We start from the raw sequence: 20,250 nt of genomic DNA on the forward strand, positions 1-20,250 counted from the left end.
TTACACTGTGTAGTCAAAAAAGAGTTAAAAGGAGGGCGAGCAGAAGGCCAGTGCCCATCTGCACTGGCTTTTTGCACAACTGTACAGTCACTTATGCTCTATAAAGGTGACATGGGACAGGTTGGAAAAAATGTGCCAGGTCCATAAAAACACTAACATAAGGATTGCTGGTACAGTGGTTTGTAATCTTAAGAAAAACAAACAAACTAAAGCAAACAAAAGGGAAAAAAAAATCCTGATAAGCAGCTCTATTTTAATAGCGTATAATTATAGAAAACATAATTATACACAGACATACACATACATATTACATTACATAACAATGTAAAACATTAAAAAGTAACTTTCTTGTAAAAGTTCTTCTTGAAATATACTACAGTGAAATAGAGGCTTCAGACAGATGTCCTGTAACCACCAATGCCCCTGGAATAAGCAGAGGAAGAACTTTCTTTAATATGGAACAAAAGTGCTGTAAACTCCAACAACAATAATTTTCATAAAAGTGAACATTTCTCAGGGTTGGGAGAAGCTTAAAAAACAAGAACAGAGAACTAAAAGCAAACTCTTTGAAACAAAAAACCATCATTGCTGGTTTTCCAGCAACTGTGAGTTAGCTGAACATGCTCTGTGTGCCAGATGCACGGGGGTCATCTCTGAGAGGAAAGTGGAAAAGGGTATTTCTTCCCCGTGATGCATACAAATTATTCCCATTAGTGCTAATGAGAATGATACACATAAACATCCAGAAGATTACATACCATTCTTGATCTGTAAAACTGATCAGTGGAAATATGGTTCCAATGTATGGCAGGTGGAGTCTAGGCAAAAATGGCTATTACTGGAAAAGTTAACATTGGTCCCAGACCTAACTGTTCTCTGGCTGCTCTAGGTGACAACAGCCCTGTTAGAAAGTCTGCACCGGTTAGGGTCCTATATTGAAACTAGAAGGAACATCATTTTATCACCAGCTTTACCTTGTGGAAATGTGCCACATTATCTATGACTTTCTGTGGGGATTTCCAGGGGCAGTGCCCAATCTATGACCTTGACCAGCTGGCTCCTGACCTGCAGCCCAGCAGGGGTGTATGCAGGCAGTTCTGCCACCCAACCGCCTGTCATCCTGTGGCCAGAACACTGTCCTGGAGAAAGGGACACCCACTCCTGGCTGCCACCACCACAGGGAGGCAGAGCTGGTGGCACTGTGCAGTGTCACCTCCTCTGCCAGGACAGAGGGGAAGTGGGACTATGTTGCTTCACTGGGAGGATTCGTGCAGCTGACAGTGGAGCAGATGGGGACTTGGCACAGTGACACTGTAAGCCTAAAAGCCTTGGTTGTGAGCTGAAGCTGGACTGTGGGCATACAACCCTCTCCAGCACCATGGTCTTGTCTTGCAGGAAGGTTTGTGCACCACTGATAGATACGGGGAAGAACAATGGGAAGTGAGAGGCTGTGACCTTACCCCAACCCCCCAGTTACCGGGAAAATAGAATTAAATACAATAATTTTCTCTGGAGAATGAAGGTTAACTGAAAGCCCTCTGCTTTGTTCCTGATTGTTTACATTGAAGTCTATAACTGTGAAAGCCCACTTTATGCTCTTAAATTAATCAAAACTTGGTATATGAAAATATTATTGAGGAAAACTCAGATCAACTTTATGGTTACCATAGCTCTCTGGAAGGAAAGAAAGAGAAAAAGAGAAAGAGAAAAAACAGCCTGATTTTTGATTCTGGAAATAAGTAATCTGTCACATTTAATAAGTGATATAGCTGCTGCTTCTATAAACAAGTTCTCCTTCAAATAAATCTAGTCAAATATATCCAAATGTTATAGAAACAAAAGAAAATACCATTACTATACCTTCAGCATAGCTGCATGTAAAGAGATCTCAGAGCGATGGTTTGCATGCTACACATTCATGCCTTGCATGTTTAAAGCACTGCAAATAGTAGCCTACATTCTCTAGTTTCTCTTCTCCTGCTACACATGATAATCATATGATTAATTTTGGTGGCTTTCTGCATTATTTCAGTCAGCTACATTCAAAAAGTTATTTGGGATCTTTGTTAATACAGATTGTAGGTTATATATACAACAAAAGTACATTGTTTATACAAGGAACTAGGGTTATGTTACACCGTATAACATGACTGAAAATATGGGCCAAATTAATCCTAGATGCAGCTTCAGCGACTCCAGCAGTCATGCATAAGGGATGAATTTAGCCCACTGTCTTTCAGAAAGTAAATCTTCAAGCTAGGGTCTTTGCCCCCAGACAGCACAATCCCATGACTTTAAATAAATTAAACAAAATAAGTACTTGACCTCCCCTGAACCATGCAATAAATACAAAAAGAAATAGAAGAGATTTGTACCAGTGACATTGATGGGGATAATGCAAGAAGAAATCACTTGGGCATCTTGTTTCATTTTCTCCTCTGGAGTTGGGAGAGGTAGTGCTTTACTCCAATTGGTTTGTTTATCCAGTGTAGAAGGGATATTATGTATTGGATTTTTCGGCCTCTGCCCTAACATGACATCTGTATCTTCGTCCTCTGGTGGATGGGACTGCAAATGAATACATTCAAAATCAGTGTCTCCCATTCAGACACACAAGGCTAATTTTGAAACAAAGCAGACACACAAATCAGAAATCAATTACAGGGATGCAACAAGGAATCATTCTAACTAAGTCACACAGCATCAGCCATTCTCCAATGGAAACTTAACATCCTGCTAATAGGAGAAAAACATCTCAGCATAGTGGAAGTCGGCACATTCACAATGACATTTACAGGCCATCTCCTCTGTTAGAAGGGGCACATCCTGCATTTGTGTGCAGCCATGGCAAGCATGTCTTCAGTTACCACAAGCATGAGACATGTGGGTTCTCATTTGCAACTGCAACTGGCCTCGTATAACCATTCATTCAAGCATCAGAAGGTCCAAAGTTTTAAAGAAGACCCCTCCATACTTCAGAATAACCATTTCCATTTCATTTGTACAAATGCAGACCAAGAGCAGACCATAGTACAGCCATCCAACAGCTGTGTGGTGGGAAGTGGCAGGTGTTGAAGGTGCTGGGACAGGGGGATAACAACCAAAGAAAAGAGTAGTCACCACCAGAAGAAATTCAAAAGATTGTTTAGAAACCATGCATATTTTTAATAGTATACTACAAGAAGTACTAGATGCTGAAGATGAAGAAAGAGAGAAAAGTAAACAACATGAAAGAAACACAGACAGTTTGTTTTCTTTTGGAAGAAACAAGAAGTCCCCCAATACCCTGTCTTGCAAAGAGAAATAAAACAAATGCATTTTCATGTGGTGCTGGCTGCCAGCTTGGGTTTGGGGGGGTCTCTTTGTTTGCAAAAAAAAAAAAAAAAAGTTTCTGTTTTGTTTGGAAGGGACAGAGGGGGAAAACACTTACCTTTACCTTCTTCTGCCTAATTTCCCTCCCTTCTTCCATTAATACATTCTTCTGTAAGCTGTGACAACTGCTTGGCCAGCTCAGGACATCTGTCTGCCTCTCATTTTTTAAAAATGAAGTGAGTCCCTTTCAGACCGGCTTTCTCTTCAGTCTTGAATTCCCAGCTGCTTAACTACCAGCCTTCCCTCCTTCATGCCTGCTGTTTACACTTTATTTGCCAGTTTTAGTTTCGGTAGCAAACAGGGCAAAGATAAAATGTTGCTCTACATTGCCATAGCAGAGCATGGAGCAGGTGGGTGTTGAGCACCACAGGATCATGCCCTGTCTGCCATTATAATTCTGCCATTTCTCCGCCCAGGCTCCTCACAAATCCTGGGGGAATTAACCATCTCAGGCTTGCCAAACAGCATTTACGTCCTGGCCTCAAAAGCATTAAAGATCTTAACTCTGCAGCTACTATTTAAACTGTTGGAGGGCACTTACTTACCTCGTCAGTGTCACCTCCTGCAGCACCCCCAGACCCAAGACAACACACGTTTCCTCTTCTCCCGCCCGCAGAAAACCCTCTTTTCTCACGTAGGATTTCAGTCAAACATTGCAGCCTTCTTTCTGCCTGCAGCTTTTGTGCCGATTCCCGGCAGACGTGAATAGCTCATATAAACTTCAGGCACAAAAGACTTTGTTTCCTAGGTAACTCCCCCCCCACCCCTCGCCCTAAGTTTGATACATGCATGCAAAAAACCCACCCTTGCACACACGCACAGGCACGTGTGGACACACACACATGCACACACACAGGCACACACACACACTGCATTTGTTGTTGAATTCATCCTTCTCTGGATGACAAAGAAGTGCTGGACAAAGCGGGCAAAGTCACCCTGGCTGCCAGAGCTCCTGCTCTCTCCAAACAGTGGCATCACCAAATGGCCAGAGAATAAATACTTGCTGTCAGTGTGGCATTGTCCAAACCATTTCTTACCGTTTAGGAAAAAAAGAAGGGGCAGTTGCAAAACATGGCAAGAGAATTAAATGCAATTGCTGATGCTATTGAGTCTGTCCGAGTTCAGGCCTTTTAAAGGAGGTGATAGGAGAAGGCAGCTTTGTGGCCTTGAGCTCCTGAAACCCATACAAGGTGTGAAGAATGAAAGAAGGGGGAAAAAAGTTAATACTGTGTCTTACTGACATGAGAAAAACAGAAATGGCTTCTTTTAGCACAGTAAAGTTAGCAAGTGAAAAGCAAGCAAGAGGAAGGGTTAGGATCTGGAAGGGAGAAGAGTGAGACAGGGCTGTTAATTGAGGATTGCTTGTTTTTCCAGTACCTTTCTACTCCAGGGGGTCATGTGGCAACACTCAATTGGGGAGGGCGAACGGGTGCTGTTAAACTATAAATGTGAAATGTGGAAAAAAAATTAAAATTAAAAACATACACAAAACAATTCTTGAAAAAGCACATATATTTTGTCTGGATAAATTAGTATCAGAGCCAAAACAACCAGTGATTTTCACCCTGTTTCCTATTGATGGGTTTATTCCCCACAACAGATTGGTTTGGACCCCTGTGAAGTCTGTGCTGGTTTTGCTTACTTGGATTAGACAAAACTGTGGTGAAATTGGTTCAGCCTCCTTGTACAGACATGGTTAAATTGTGCCAAGAATGCCTTGTATCAGTTTGGTAACTCAAACTGTGTTCTGCCTGGAGCTGAAGCAGTGCAAGATACATGTCCAATCACATTATAAATGCAAATTATTTCATAATATAAGGGATTTTTTTCAATTTTTTCTTCAGTTTTAAGCAAATGTATATAAATAATGATGCTGATGGTGATTTATCAAATACATTGATTGCTATGTGTTTCTGATGATATCACTATTTCTCTAAGTTTGCAATCATTGTGGCAGGGTGACAATGACCAATTGGCTTTTTGTCACTTTTTGTAACACTTGAAAGAACAAATAGCAATGGCCACAACATCCTGGATCTTGCTGAATCCCTATGCCTCCAAAATCCTCTCCTGTCAGAAACTCTGGTTTGTTTGTGGCAATGTCCAGTTTTCAAAATCAAAGAGTGAACGGCAACTGACTTCATTTGAAATAGGAAATTTAAAAAAAGAGATAAAGAAAACAGGTCTTTTGACAACTCTGGAAATCTCTAGCACGTGTTTCTTGGTAGGAATTATTATGTCTCCATGCATTAGTTAGCAGACTAATAATGCCAAATAATTCTATGAATGTTTTTCCTCCCAGCCATTATCAATCATTATCAACACTCCCATGACAGATGAACAAACCCCCGTTTGAAAGATTTTGCATTATATGGTCTCCTCTCAAGAAAAAAAGTTGTAGTGGGTCTCAAGAGGCCTAATCCTGCATCCTGTCCTACTCTCTTCTTAGATATACAACATCTGCTTTTCCCTGGTTCCCATGTGCCCATGGGAAGCCTCCCGATGAGCTGTCCATAAGGCTTACAGGAGACCAGAGTGAGGGAAATCAAGAGAGCTGTTCCCAGTGAACATTTCCAGCAGCTTAGTTTATGCCAAGACCAGTGGAATACCAGTTCTCCCAAACTGGGAAAAGTCCTTATCTCAGGAGCAACACCTCTGTTCATGCAATGAAGGCTGTGGAGATACTGAATACATCAGCAATTTCAGTCTACTTATTCCTCAGATACCCAAGGATGATACCATGCTTGGTCCTCTGACCAAGTTTCCAGTCATCTGCTCTAAGAAGACTGACTGCAGGTATCAAGATGCTTGATATTCAACTTCCCCATGGAAGGTGCTAGAGAATCTCTGGGGAGAGTCAGGACACGGGGAGAGTCAGGACACAGGGAGACTAATACTACTGAAGTGACGAGAGTTCAGCATATGAATCTTTGCAATATTCCATGGCCTGTGATTGTCAGTGCATGAAGAGAAGAGGACAGGAAGGACCTCCTGCCCTGAGCTTCAAGCACAGCTGCATGCACAAGCCCCTCAGGGGCAAACCTGTCCAGGAGAGAAACAGCAGGACCTCAACTTTGGTCTCAGAGATAGCTGTGTGGGCTACAGTCAAGACAAGAAAGATATGGTTACCCATCTGTCTGTCCTATCAGTGCAGCACTGCCCTACCTCCCCTGTGTGCCACTCTGCCAGGTGCCTCGGAGAAAACACCTGTCTGGTTCCAAGTAACTACGGCCATCCCTTGATGTGCCAGAGGCTCAGGTCCCTGCTTAAGCGTGGCAGGACAAACTTCCTAGGTAAGTCCCTATCATTAGAGATATGAAGGTGACTAGCAAAATTTCAGTTTCTGCTGTCACAGTTGTGCTCCTGAGAAAGCTGGTGCCACCACTGCCTTGCCAAGGGGTCCTGAGGTCACTTAGTGCCTGTTCCCATGTGGTGCCTGTCGTTGGGGCATGCTGGCACAGAGCAGCAGCCTCAGCATTTCAGCACCTCCATGGGGAGGGAGTGAGCTGCTGCTTTTCAAAAGTTCTCATTCACTTAGAAAACCAGAATATCTCTAAATGTCCAGAGTAAACACGTAATTAAGCAAGAAATTATTATTATAAACCCCAGGCTGTTCTGGTCTGATGGGGAAATCTGAAGTTAGGCAGTTTTAAAAGTGAATTTCTTTTGTGTGGGTGTGCTTGGCAAACAGAAACAGTGATAATCACTCTGTTAAATAAAAAGCCAGAATAGTTTAAGTGTGCATTTTTCGTTAATGGGCTAAGATTGCTTTGAAACTAAACTGGTGCATAATTGCTTGAATAGGGATTTGTCACTGACATACGTGAGCATTTTTATTTCCTGAGCTATCCCATCAACCTCACTTGCAGAGGTGCCATTGTGCTTGTGAAACTGCCTTGCAGTAAATATCTTGTTGCATATGCACGTGACCTGATTTCTCAGTGCTCAGTGTGAAAGTCTTTGGTTTCTGTGCACTACAACAAAATAGTCAGATGTCCAAGGCTGAGTAGTCAGCTTGGACTGACTGTAGAGCTTCCCCTATAGAGAAAGAGATGCTGGCTCTGCTGAGGAGCAACTCAGCTCACCTTCCTTCAGCACTTAACTTGGGCTGAGATGAAGCACCCCTGAACACTCTCACCCTGATTTTACGAAGAGTATTATTAGCATATATGTAAGGACTCATCATTAACCATTTAAATGAATTAAAACTGTAAAATATCATCAGGAACAGTGACAAGCAAATCAGCAGTGAACCAACTTGCCAACCTGGCAAGTTGGTGAGCCTGCCCCATTTATTGTCCCAGAGCTGGGATCTGGAGAAGGAAATGAATGGGTCAATAACAGGACAAAAATGCCACTTCTGCCTCTCTTCCCTTTTCCATCCCCCAAAGCTCAGAGACATGACTGTTGTTCAGCATCTTCAACATTTGGAAAAGACTGGTTCAAGAAGCATAATTTATGTTATATCACATACCCAGCCTGCCTTACCTATAATGATTGCCTTACAGGAGATTCTGGGATTTCAAAGGTAGTGCACAGGGCTTATGGAACACAGTGCAACGGTGATAGGAAAAACATAAACCCAAGAATAAAGGAAGAATTTTTCCTCAGTTAATTAAAGATTGAGAATACAAAAGCCTCATCAGGAGCATTTATCCTCAACATGTTTGTTGAATTTAGACATGGCTGAGTCGATTCCTTCCCCCTCAGCTGTGTTTGATCAGGCAGACAAGGTGTTATCTCACAAGAGACTGAGGTGGCAGAGTCACAGCCCCCAGCAGCACAGGGCTGGCACAGCCTTGATGAGGGCAGGAGGTGGCTGGTGCAGGCTGCTGCACAGTGCAATTCTTCAGAGGATTATTTCTGACTCCTGCTGCAAAAAGCATAAGGGATCACTATTATTTCTGACTTCAGGCTTCTATTGCAGTAGGTGGGGAAATTTCCCTCCCAGGATAACCTTATGAATATAGTGGGTGATATTCACCCAAGCTGAGTATCAGCATGTTGCTTCAGCATCTGCAAGCTTTATATATTCTGTTTACTCCAGCAAAGAGAATATACATACAGTTTGCTTTCACCCTATGGAAGCATAGAAATAAGGTGTACAAGTACATTCTGACACTTCATTTAAGAACAGTAATTCATGCACTGGAAAGGCATCATGTAGAGTAAGTGTGAACTAGTGTTCAATCTCACATTCACATGAGTACAGCACTGACTCCTGGGGCTCTAGTTGAAACCTCTGTGTCTCCCTTTCTTTGCCTGTTAAATGGAGAGCCTGCTGCTTCCTTAACTCACAGCAGTTAAAGAAAATTTATTTACATGGTAGAAAAAAATGAAGGTCTACAGAAGTGAGAAGAAATACTAACAAAAGGCTACCAGCTTTCCAGTATTTTGAGAGCAGAGTTGACTACTTAATTAGAAATTCATAACTATACAGTTATGCTTTCTTACACAATCAAGTGATGCTGAAGAGAAAATAATGGGAGTATTTCTGGCCATGCTATTTTTGCTGCGAATCACAGCCCTACTCACCTGCCTGCTCCCAGTGTTTAAATTTCTGTATGTTTCATTCTCCTCAAGTTTTTATTTTATCTGCTTGTGGGTGTTTTCTCTTCTTTTGAAGCATCACAAATGCGATCAGCTAAAGTACTGACAATCCTTTAACGATTAATGTACAGCTTTGGTGTTTTGACAAGGTAAAGACAAAACTAAGACATGTTTCCAGACAGAAGTCATACCACATGTGGCGTTTCAGCAGACAAAGATACAAAATAAACATCCCACAATACAGGGTTGTAGGTATTAGGCTCATTGCACAAATGGTGCTATACAAGTTCAGTCTGATGAATTAAGTCAGGTAGGTTTTATTTCTAACAGCTCCAGGCAGGATTTGCACACAGATAGAGCAGAGCCCAACTCGTGCCTCTCCCTTAACTTAGTTGTTTCCTACTGAGGCTTCATCTGGCTCCAACACAAAACAGTCTGAAAGTGAGTATATTCAGTTGTACTTCCTTCCCTTTGCTGTACAAAGCATCCTAAAACAGACCATAGGGAATATTTTTGAAATTGCAAGGAGATGGAGATAGAATAAAATTACCCAATGCATTATTTTCCCTTCACATTTGCTCCACCTGAGGCCTCAGGGACAGAAAAACCCTGTCTAGGAAAAAACCTCCTGCTTCTTGCCTGGTAGATTCCTGCTCATATTATAATTATGAATAAACCGACACTGAAATTTGTGCAATTATGAGTGTAAATTTCCAAATACTGAATTCCTTGCTCCATCTCCTTGGTTTTATTATAATAAAAGCTGTGCCACATGAGGATTGAGAAAGTGTGATCCCATAATATTCTGAACTGGAATTCAGAATTCAGAATATTCAGAAATTTCAGAGCCTTGCTGGCTGGACTTGGGGAAACCCAAGAAAGAAAACATGCAGAAAAAAATTAAAGAGAAGTCTGAATTGCAGTGGGAATGACACAGCATCTTCACATTCAGTGACTGGCCTCAGCAGTACTACAGGCAGGGTTGTCATGGGAACCTGTGTAAGAAGTACTTTCCTCATTTTAGCAAGTCCATAACTTTCTCATACTCTCCTCAGATTATTTTCAGTTTGGTTTGGGTTTTTATTCTTCCTTTTCATTGGCAAAAATGCCTGAATGAATGATACTTTTAAATGTGTTTGGTTGAAAATTTCTTTAGTGTAGAGAGAGAGACTAAGTATGCCAATTTTTCAGCTTTAAAAATGAATGACTGGAATGGATAGGAAAGTAAAGTGAAGTCATGTCTGCAAAACCATAAGGAGCATGGAGAAAGGGAATTAGAAAGCATTGCTTACTGTTTCTCATAGCCTGAGAACCAGGAAGGATATGATGAATTTATGAGGTACTGGGTTTGAAACAAAAGCTACATTTTCATACAGATTTTTAAAGTCATTGTCACAGGATGCTGTTGAGGCTAAAGGTGTATATTTGCTAAAAAATTGAATTAAACAAGTCTCACAATCAACACAGAGAGCTGCTTTGGTGGCTATTTTTCTGTGTTTGATCTCTGGCCCAGAAAGTCTGTAACCAGATTCTGTATGAAACTGGAAGGATAAATCATGGGACAATAAACAGCATAGACCATGTCCTGTTCTTATACTCTTTCCTGCAAGATCCCCTTCTAGCCTTTGGGCAAAGTGGACATTTCATCAGCCAAATCAGGGAATTTCCTGTAACAAGAGTAGACATGAAAAAGCATATTCCATTTCTAGTTCTCTACTCTTTCTCCATGACAAAATGATCTTGTGATGGGACAGTCCAAAATGTCTTTCCAGACTCATTTACACTGGCATTACTTGCTTTGAACTTGAATAAATTTGTCCTTTCTTGGAATTTTTGGGACTTTGGCATCTTTCTCCCTGTAAACAGAGTTGTGATTAAAAGTGAATCTTCATCTATTGTGATTTATTTTCTTTAGTTTTACTATACAATATGCAAGACCTTTGGAAGAGCTCATAGCCACCTGATTGGTAGCAGCAGCCAAAATGTACACACATAGGGAACCTTGATTCAGATACAAGTGACTTGTTTTTTCAGTAACTTTCAGTAGTGGTAGTTCCCACAGGTCTCACACCGGTAATTTGAATATTCCTCAAAATCAAGTTTCTTATTTGAGTATCTTAATACATGCATTTAACTTAGATAGTCAGTTTGGAAAAGTGAGATCCTGTAACTTTCAAAAACTTCCCAGCTTCTTGTTGATCCCTTTCCTAATTTAATGGAAGCACAAGAAGGGGCTCTTTTGTTGCACAGTATTGTTCCCTTCAGGGCCTTCCCAATGCATCAGAAGACTGGAATATACAAAATACTACTATGCCATGAAAAAAAATTCTTGTGGATTTAGCGTCTTTACTTCATTGACAATTAGATGATACCATCATCTGGAATCTGATATCAAACATTACTGGCAGTCCCTGAAGCAGATAAAATTTTACAGATGTTGGTCAAAAAAAGCTTATGCTAAAAAGAGCAAGCTAGCCAATAACAGCATTCTCAACTTTCTCTTGTAATGGTATCATTATATCATGAAGGCTGTCACAATATCAATTAGCTATTCACTGCTGCAGCATTTTGTAACAATCTCTGACTAACCTCCACCAGACAGAACATTCATGTGCAGCTTTGTCTTGCCTGATTCTCTTTCAGTTTTTCAGTTGCCCATTAACAAGAGGTTTTCTCAGAAATGGATCAAGGCACTTTGAAATACTCTGAGCATGGTGTATTTGCAATTTCCAAAGCAGAACACTGCCAGATGCCTTGAAATCAATAGAACAACAGCTCTCCAACAGCTCTTGTTCTCCTTAGGGGAACACTGAACCCGGTCAGCTCCAAAAGGAGGTATGATATGGGTGGGCACAAAGCTTAATGTTTTCCTCCTTGAAAAGAAAAGGTGGACTTTCAGATATAGCGAAGACATCTGCATTCAGCATGACTTAATTTTGTCAACTAATACTGGACTCAGAGAGTTGCTCACTATTTGTTATTATTTTGTGTTTCACAGATGGAAGTAATGTATGAAATGCACCTGTTGTTTTCCAAACACAGCAAAGATTCAGGCCTTTAAGCACTGTGTATGCAATTTCAAAAGAGATGCCTGGTTCTCCATCTGATACTAAGCTTTATGTTCAATAGACTGTCCAAACTATTATCTGTAACAAGTTCTGATCCTTAACATGGCATCACCTTCCCTTTACCTTTCAATGACCCTCCTAGCTTTGATGATGACTTATAAAGGAGAAACAGGTAACCCTGTTTCTTCTTTCTCTCTTCAAACTCTTTTCCATGCTGTCCTTTAACATCAGGATATCTCCTTTAAGTTGAATCCTAAGGCCTGCAAATTTAACCTGTTCAAAGCCTGCAGTGATGGTGATGCTGTCCTCAAAATTAACCAGATAAGCAGCCAAAAAGCAAATCTTATTAGATGCAATCTAATGCAAATCCTAATATGTATTTCATGCTTTTAAAATGAGAAACAAAACTTTTCCTATGGACTGATTGGCTGATGTTTTTTGTCCAAGGACAGGTGTGACTCATTTACATTGAGTCTTTTACACTGTGAGTCCTGTAGCATTATAGTATTTAAATATGTTGAATAGAATGGATTAGGATGAATGCAGTTGGATTTTTAAGCTAAGTGATGATTCGGTGTGGTTATTAAATCATCACCGAGCTTACAATGTACTCACAGGTGTAGCATCTCTTGAGATGCCAGTGTCCCTCAACTGGCAGAGGCAGAACAGATCTGTTACCACCCGACTGAGGACTGGCATTAGACAAACACCTCACTTAAAAGCCAAGTCCAGGTCTGACCTACACCTTTTAAATAATGCAATGACTCTTAATACAGGGCAAAATGTAGCTACTATGACACTTCCGTGAGTAAAACACCCAGAGCCACAGAAATACTAAAGTCCAGCTGAAGCCAGTGGGAATTATGAACCTAATCAGAGTTAAATATGTCAATCTAGCATGTTTCCTTTAACAATGATAAATACCATATTATCAATATTAAATTGATTTCAAATCAATGCAGCAGTGGCAAGTCAGCACAGGCATACAGAACCAGATCTTCAGCTGGAGTTCATGCTTGGCTGGTTACAACATGCATGAGACATGAAACATCTAAAAAACTGCATGGAGATGAACACTGTAAGGCAGGACTATGGAAAGTGTAGCTTCTTGTAGCTGGGGTCATGCTCCTAAACACCCTGCACAGACACAAGGCTCAAGCTGGCACTCAAACCCCTTGAGCTCTTGGCTCCTGGCAATGCTAATGCCAGGGCTGAAATTACAGCACTTTCTGAAATTACAAGATGGTTCTCAAAGTGCTGCCTCTACAGCCTGAGTGGTGAATGTGGAGGACTTGTGGAGGAGTGTGTGAATGACAGCATATGTGTGCTGGCCATGGGTGAAAAATAAGAGGTTTCTGATTGAAAACAGCCACCTGGGGCTGTCTGCTGAAAGCTGTGACCTGCATTACACTGCTGATAGTCTTTAAGGTCAGCTCTGTTGTACCTGCACCAGCTTGGTGAGGGGGCACTTGAGAAGCCCTGTCACACTTAGGTCCCACCATGTTAAATGTATTTGTATGTGGTAGCTGTAGTGAAAGACTTACTGGTAGCAAATGCCGGTCCTTTATCGCTTGCCTCTTTTGGCTGCAGATTGCAGGGAAGGGAGGAAAGGGGGGAGCCACCACAGCAATGGGGCCTTTTTGCTCTCTGTTATCACCTCGGCTTCGATGTTCTGTTTTGGATGAGAAAGAAGACACAAGTCTTTCAAAGTGTTAAAAACATACAAATATCTCCATTAACAGCACAACCGAGACAGGTACAGGACAGTGGACTCCAAAGACAAAGGTTCTTTTCTTCCCTAGTGACTGGTACAAATGATGTATGTGTGCCTAGAAGAGCAATGCCCATACAACCTCAGCGTATGTGCTGCAGCTGAATTGTCCCCCATATGAGATTTGTACCATTTATCTCAAGAGACAATGGAGTTACCTTCTAGGCACTTGACACCCAAGTCCTGATTTCCAATAGGAACCTGCAGCTCCTATTGCCTTGAAATACTGAGATGCAATAACTATGCCTGCATTCTACCCATATAAAATATACTGCTCTGAGGGAAAAAAAGAAGCACAGGTGGGATTGTATTCCCTGGCTGCATGGCAGGGCTAGGTCCTGAGCATTGGCCTGACATCATGAAGGTTGTTGCAGTGGTAATTTTCAGGTTCCAGCATGTAGAAGATCATCCTAGGAACATCAAGATCTTTATTCACAGGAGTCTTCCTTCAGCATGGGCTTACAATATTCAGTCCTCTTCCAGCAGCAGTCCCAAGTCTCTGGAACCTTCCAAGTGAATGGGAGAATGCTCATTGGACTTCCCATCTCTAATTTTAGGTGACAGTTAGATAATTGCTGTTTGCATGGAGTGCTGCTGAAAGGAGATAATATATTCACCCATTCCACTAGCTGCAGTCTAGCCAAAAGTGTTTGCTGGTAGCATAGCTGTTTTATGACCTAAAATTTAATTTTAATTGCTTCTGGTTAAACAGATAAAGAGATAATGAAATTCTGATAGAAGAGAGAGTTGAGACACAATAAACATGTTTAGAGTAAACTTCAGACTAAAATTTCATTCCCATATATGCAGTAATTTGGAAAATAAGATAAAGCAGCACATGAAAAGCTGCCTGCTGATCCTGCACAGCTGCCATTAATTGTGGAGGATGGGAATATGCCAAAACTGAGATTTGTAACTTTAAAATGATAAGACATTTTCTGGAGCTGCCTTCCCATGCTGCTGTCAGGATTTCTCCTGCCCACAAGATGGCAGGCAAAGATCAGCCTGGTTCTGAGACACTTGCAAAGCAGAGCTGCTGAGAACAGAAAACAACTTCTGTTCTACTCCAGCACTACTGTGGTTGCAATTTGGCTGTCTCACTCTCTGCCATGCTATGGAGATGTACTGCATCCACAGTGTGTTCCTGACCTAAAACCTGCAGAGACGATCAAATGTGGTAATTAATTGGAACATCGTATCCAGCTAACAGATGCTCTGCAGTTCTAAGCAATCGATTATTATTATAAGCTAATAACAGTAATAAATGAGCAAGGCAATTAGAGCTGTTGGTGCAAAACGCTTCAAGACGGGAGGCTGCTGCTGAACATTTTAAGCGTGACCTGCACGGATTTTCTCCCTCCTTATGGCACAGAAGAAAGACAGGCTCGTTTGCCTGCTTTGTCTTATGTCCTGGTAATAATTCTCTCTTGGTTAGGTACCCAGTGAAAACTGACCTTTCCCCATTTTTTGCCTTCCCCTTAATGTGCTGTTTAGGACCCTCCAGATGTTTGCATCTAGTAAATTCTCTTTATGGCAGGGATCCAGGAGCCTGGTTATGACCCTGTTACTCCTGCTTCCTTTCTGTGTTCCTTTGAGACCACAGGTCTGCAGTTTGTTAGGCAATGCCAGAAAATGTTCCCTAGCCTGGCAAGGGGAGACCTGCCCAACCCTTCCAAGCTGTCCAGGACATCTATCACCTGACTTTCAGCTGCCACTCTTGAAGGACACAGGGATCCTCCACAGTATCATGCTTGGAAACCTTGAGCAGACAGCTCAGTTTTTGTGGAGACTAATCTGCTGGGCTCCAGCCCTTGTGAAGGCAGTTGGGACTAGATAATCTTTAAGGTCCCTTCAAACCCAAACCATTCTGTGATTCTACAGTTCTGTGATTTCTTAGCATGAGCACCTAAGTCTCAGTGCAGATCAGTGCCTACAGTTTTGTGTGCTTGTGCCTGAGCATCCTTCTGCTGCCTGGAGTGGACCCTGGAGAGGTGTTTTGTGTATGGAGCTGGAGCAGGGGGGAGCACCTACCTCTGCGCAAGGCTCGCAGGTGCTGCTTGGCGTGGTGGTGCAGCTCCTCCACGCAGGGCGGTCTGGTGGAGGGGAGGAAGATGTTTCTTTGCTGATGCCAAGGTGCTCGGTAGTAGACACTCAGTTTGCTCTCTGCATCAAGGTTGGAGACAGCTGTAGGACAAAAAATAGAGCGCAACATAAGACTTCTAGTCTCTCTTCCATCAACCTAGCTGAAAAGGAAAGGTTCTTGCTCAGAACAGCATTGTCAAGAACAGGCACTGGTTTGTTACAGCACCTTTACTCCCATCAAATAGCAGCAGACACTATATTCTCTGTGTTTCCACATCATGTTATACCAGTTAGCCTTTAGGCAATGCCCTTTTACCAGGTTGCAAATGGCTCTATGGAGGCAAGCAGGTGAAATGATACTATATCAGTTTTTTATATAAATGGACAAAAGGGATAATAATTTTATAGATAGCAAAACAAAAATGCAAAGAAGCTACACAATCTTTCCACAGTGACATTTTGATCAAAGGCAGTGGAAAGAACAGGTCTTCTTCCATTTACTCATTCTCCTGCCATTGTGTTCTTTCACTATATCATGTTACACACAACTAGTTTCTGACACAGGTTGCTAGTTCGCTGCCTTCCAGGGCATAATCACTGAAATTAACTGCTTGCCCTCTGAGAGGCTTTGACTGTCACCTATCAAAAGAGGTTCCTTTAATAGACAGGGACTTCTGAGGGACAGGAACACTTCAGTTCCTCTAAAGATAAATCCTAGAAGTCTGCCTCTGAAAATTATATGAATCAAGTTCCACTAAAGGTTTGAGAGAATTTTTTGGTTCCACTAAAGGTTTGAGAGGAGTGCTGGGACTCATGGGAGTCCCATGGAATATCCCCAGCCTCAGGGTACACAGTGGATAGCAGGAGTGGATGGCCATGGCAGATGCCAGCACTCTGCCCCAGCCAGCAGCAGAGAGCAGGCTCATCCTCAGCCCACATAATGCAGCAGAGCAGGTGGCACATCCTGAAGTATATCCTGGGCTTGATCCTTCTACGACAGGCACCAATACAGACAGACTCTGGTGTAATGGCCAAGGAGCTGCTGCAGCTGTTCTCCTCACAGGACAGCACAGTGTTACACAGGCAGGCACCCTCATGCCCAGGAGGTACTCCTGGGCTTCCCTTCCCAGTCAGCAGCCATAGAAGCAGTGTGCCTCACACAGGTCCCCCCACTGGCCATGCATTCCTCTCCTTTGCAGATTTCAGGGCTCTCATCTACTTTCCTGCGTTTGCACTATCTTACACTTTTCTGAGGAGTAGGCAGTGCGTCATGGCAGAGAATGGCTCTCTGGTGGAGATGCTTTGGTCTTTCTTGTTTTGTTGCTTTCTTTAATGCAAAACAACATTCACTCAGCCTGAAGGCATACCAGTGCTTTTTATAGAGACAGAATTGGGAAAGTACAGTTGGAGAAGAAGGAGGAAGCAGACAGAAGAAGAGAAACCTAGGAATCACACTGCCATGTGTGGGATGATGAGAGACTATGAGTTTCTTTGATTAGTAAAAAAACTCCAACAGTTCACCAAAATTTGTAGGTGCCATGATGGAAGTGGTGGTATGGATGATCAGACCAGCTGAAGTTCAGGTTCTCAGAGCTTCAGCAAAAATGAAGAGATCTCAAACTCTCTGTCTGCTAGGGAGCCTTGCTTTGCTTCTCAGTGGATTTTTTCAGGTGGGGTTTCAATCATATTTTCAGCACATTTGTAGTGCTGCTCCATGCAACAGGCATGATGTCAGTGCAAGGAATGGCACCAGGGGGAGAAAAAAATTATAGTGGAGGAAGGTAGTAGGATGAATGATGGCAACCTGTCAATGCTTGTTCATCATGAGGATTTACTAATTAAATTTTTGACATTGCAAAAACATCATGTTGCCAAATTGGAGGCAGGGCTTTTGATGGCTTGTCTGTCTATTACCACTGCAGTAGGGAAATACCTCATTTGCACGAGCTGATCTTATAAACCTTTACCCCTTGAAGGCAATGCAGCATTATGTCTGTTTTACATACAAGGTACTGGGGCACAAAGCAACTTGCCCTGATCCTGTTCTGAGCCACACTTCCTCCTTGGGAATCTCAGCTCAGGACAAAAATCTGTACGCGATAGTAATGATACCCCACCCATTCTTTGTATTGCCTACGGCATGTGATATTCATGATCACAAATTGTACCCCGGAGGCTAATGAAACGGCAGGTACAAGCAGTTCCTTCTTACTCTCAGAAAAATATGTCTACACTGAAGTGCTAGTAGTTTGTGATGAATATCAGTAAGTGAATGGAAAGTTTTACCTACTTAGGAAATTTTCATACATTTCATCAGAGTAGAATAGATTTTGCTGCAAAATTTAGCTTTGGCCTTGGCAACAGTGTTTCACAAATAAGATTAGGAGTTAATATACTTTGAGACTTAAAAATGAAACCAAGTTCATGCAAGCTCTGCTACACACCTACTGTTGTAGATACATGTTGCTGTTGACAGATAAAACAGCATGACCTCTTAGCCACCCAAAAAGTCTCCCTTAGCCAGCAGACCTGGCAGAGCTGTGCACAGTGCTGTCCCAGGAGAATAAACACAAATACATTGCTTATCTTCAAATGATAGGGCATTAAGAAGCTTACAGTACCTTGTGCTATGGCCCCAGCCAGCACCCATCCATGTCTTTTCACTTTTCCCTGCAGGGTGTCTGATTCATGGTAACAGGAAACATACCCCTTGACACCAAAAAATCAGAAATACTGCACAGAACTCACTGAACTGACCAATCCTTTAAAATACTCCAAAGCTGGAGTGGATTTTCTAGGTGGTCCAGAATAGAAACTAAAAGTGCTGGCAAAAAAAACCACAAGGGGATGAATGTTCTCAGCCTGCAGTGGAGAAGAAGTTCAGAGGGAGGGAGCAGCACTGGGTAAGGTGGAGGACAATGCTGGCCCAAGGATAAGTAAGCATGAACCCACAATGAATGCAATTAGTCTGCATGTTTGAGGAGCAGCATCCCAACCTCAGATCAGCAAAGCTCTGAAAAGAACGTCCTGGAAAGAGAAAAGAGCGAAAAAGCTAACCAGTGAGTAAAAACCTGAGAAAAGAAGGACCCGTTTCCATTTCATTCCATGCACATTGTCCTTTACATGTCCTTTTCTGTCCTTTGCACATTCCCTGTTCTTCTCCAATGACATTTTGCCCGGCCTCACTGATTGCCCCTGGGAACTGGGCACCGTTGCTGGGAGCTGTAGACAGAGGATGCAACCACAGGAGTGGACTGTGAGCTTTAAGTACCACTGAACATCTAATTTTCTTCACAGGACTGAATCTCTTACTTCAACGAAAAGAAAAAAGCCAACCCTGTGGCAGGGTAATTCAGCAGACAAAGACCACTGGGCTGAGATCTAGAAGAAATGTGCAGTCAAAGCTTCACCATATGCTTCTGCCAGGAGCTGGCGTTAAATATTAAGACTCCCTATATCTCTGTTCTGTGAAATGAGGATAAGGTATCTCTTTCAGCCAGCAGTTCCTTTACTCAGTATTTTACACTGCAGGCAGTTTTTACAATGCTGAGCCTGCGCGTGGCTGTAGCCCCTCTGCATCATCGTAACATGCATAATAAATAAAGCAATACAGAAACTGTAAAGCCACAGTCTTTAAACTATTAACAGCTGAACATCACACTGAATGAGAAAAAAAGCCAATACAGAAATAGGAAATGCTTGCTACATTTCAGGCATCAGATATAGACTGTTAACTTATTTTTAGTGTGCGCTTTGATCAATTTAGACTATACAAGTGAATCGTATAAACTATCATTTAATTTCATTCCTGAGTTAAAGTAATTGGGGGGTTTTTTTGTCTTGTGGAATGACAAATGACAAGAGACCATTTAAATGGATTCTCCATTCCATTCTATGGATCCATTAACATTGGCTGGTTTCTTAACAACCAATGTCAAACAGACATACACTAATGGCTTTTCTCATGAGAAGATTTTTGAAGATTTACAAATAGCTGTTTTATTAAAGTTGGTCATATTTGTCATTTACAGATCCTTCTCATCTTCACATCCCTTCATGCTCTCTCTCTTTTAGCCAAGCAGAAAAAGGATCCTGCCATAGCAGAGCTGGATGTGGATGCTTGAAGGTTGTGCGGCTTTAGTGCACTCAGGCGTGGTTGTTCTAATAATAACACCACAAAGGCCAAGCAAGAAAGATTTCTGCTCTATTTATTTGATAGATCCAGGGGTTTCCCCCCACAACTCCCTCTGCTTCTATAGACACTTGCCTCCCCCCTTCCTAGATCCTTCTGTTTCTCAACTTTCTATTATTTCTATCTGTATTATAGTTGCAATTACCTGTCAGGGGAAGAAAGAAAAAAAGATAATTTCCTATGTTTCCTGGTCCAGAGAGAAAACATGATTT

The 20,250-nt window shown here is 42.0% G+C and overlaps 1 protein-coding gene across 1 annotated transcript in view; it reads right to left on the reverse strand.

Annotated features, from left to right (window-relative positions):
• Positions 1 to 19,428, reverse strand: part of NHS (NHS actin remodeling regulator) — a gene marked incomplete at its 5' end in the record, with an annotated part of 30,062 nt that extends 10,634 nt beyond the window's left edge. The window contains 5 exons of the mRNA XM_083854477.1: positions 2,376 to 2,568; positions 4,753 to 4,815; positions 13,538 to 13,665; positions 15,796 to 15,948; positions 19,389 to 19,428. Coding sequence (XP_083710603.1) covers positions 2,376 to 2,568; positions 4,753 to 4,815; positions 13,538 to 13,665; positions 15,796 to 15,948; positions 19,389 to 19,428 — 577 coding nt within the window. The remainder of the gene's footprint in view (positions 1 to 2,375; positions 2,569 to 4,752; positions 4,816 to 13,537; positions 13,666 to 15,795; positions 15,949 to 19,388) is intronic.
• Between the last annotated feature and the right edge of the window lie 822 nt (positions 19,429 to 20,250).

Source organism: Zosterops lateralis, assembly GCF_965231275.1.
Source record: "Zosterops lateralis genome assembly, chromosome: 2".
NCBI classification, from domain to species: domain Eukaryota; kingdom Metazoa; phylum Chordata; class Aves; order Passeriformes; family Zosteropidae; genus Zosterops; species Zosterops lateralis.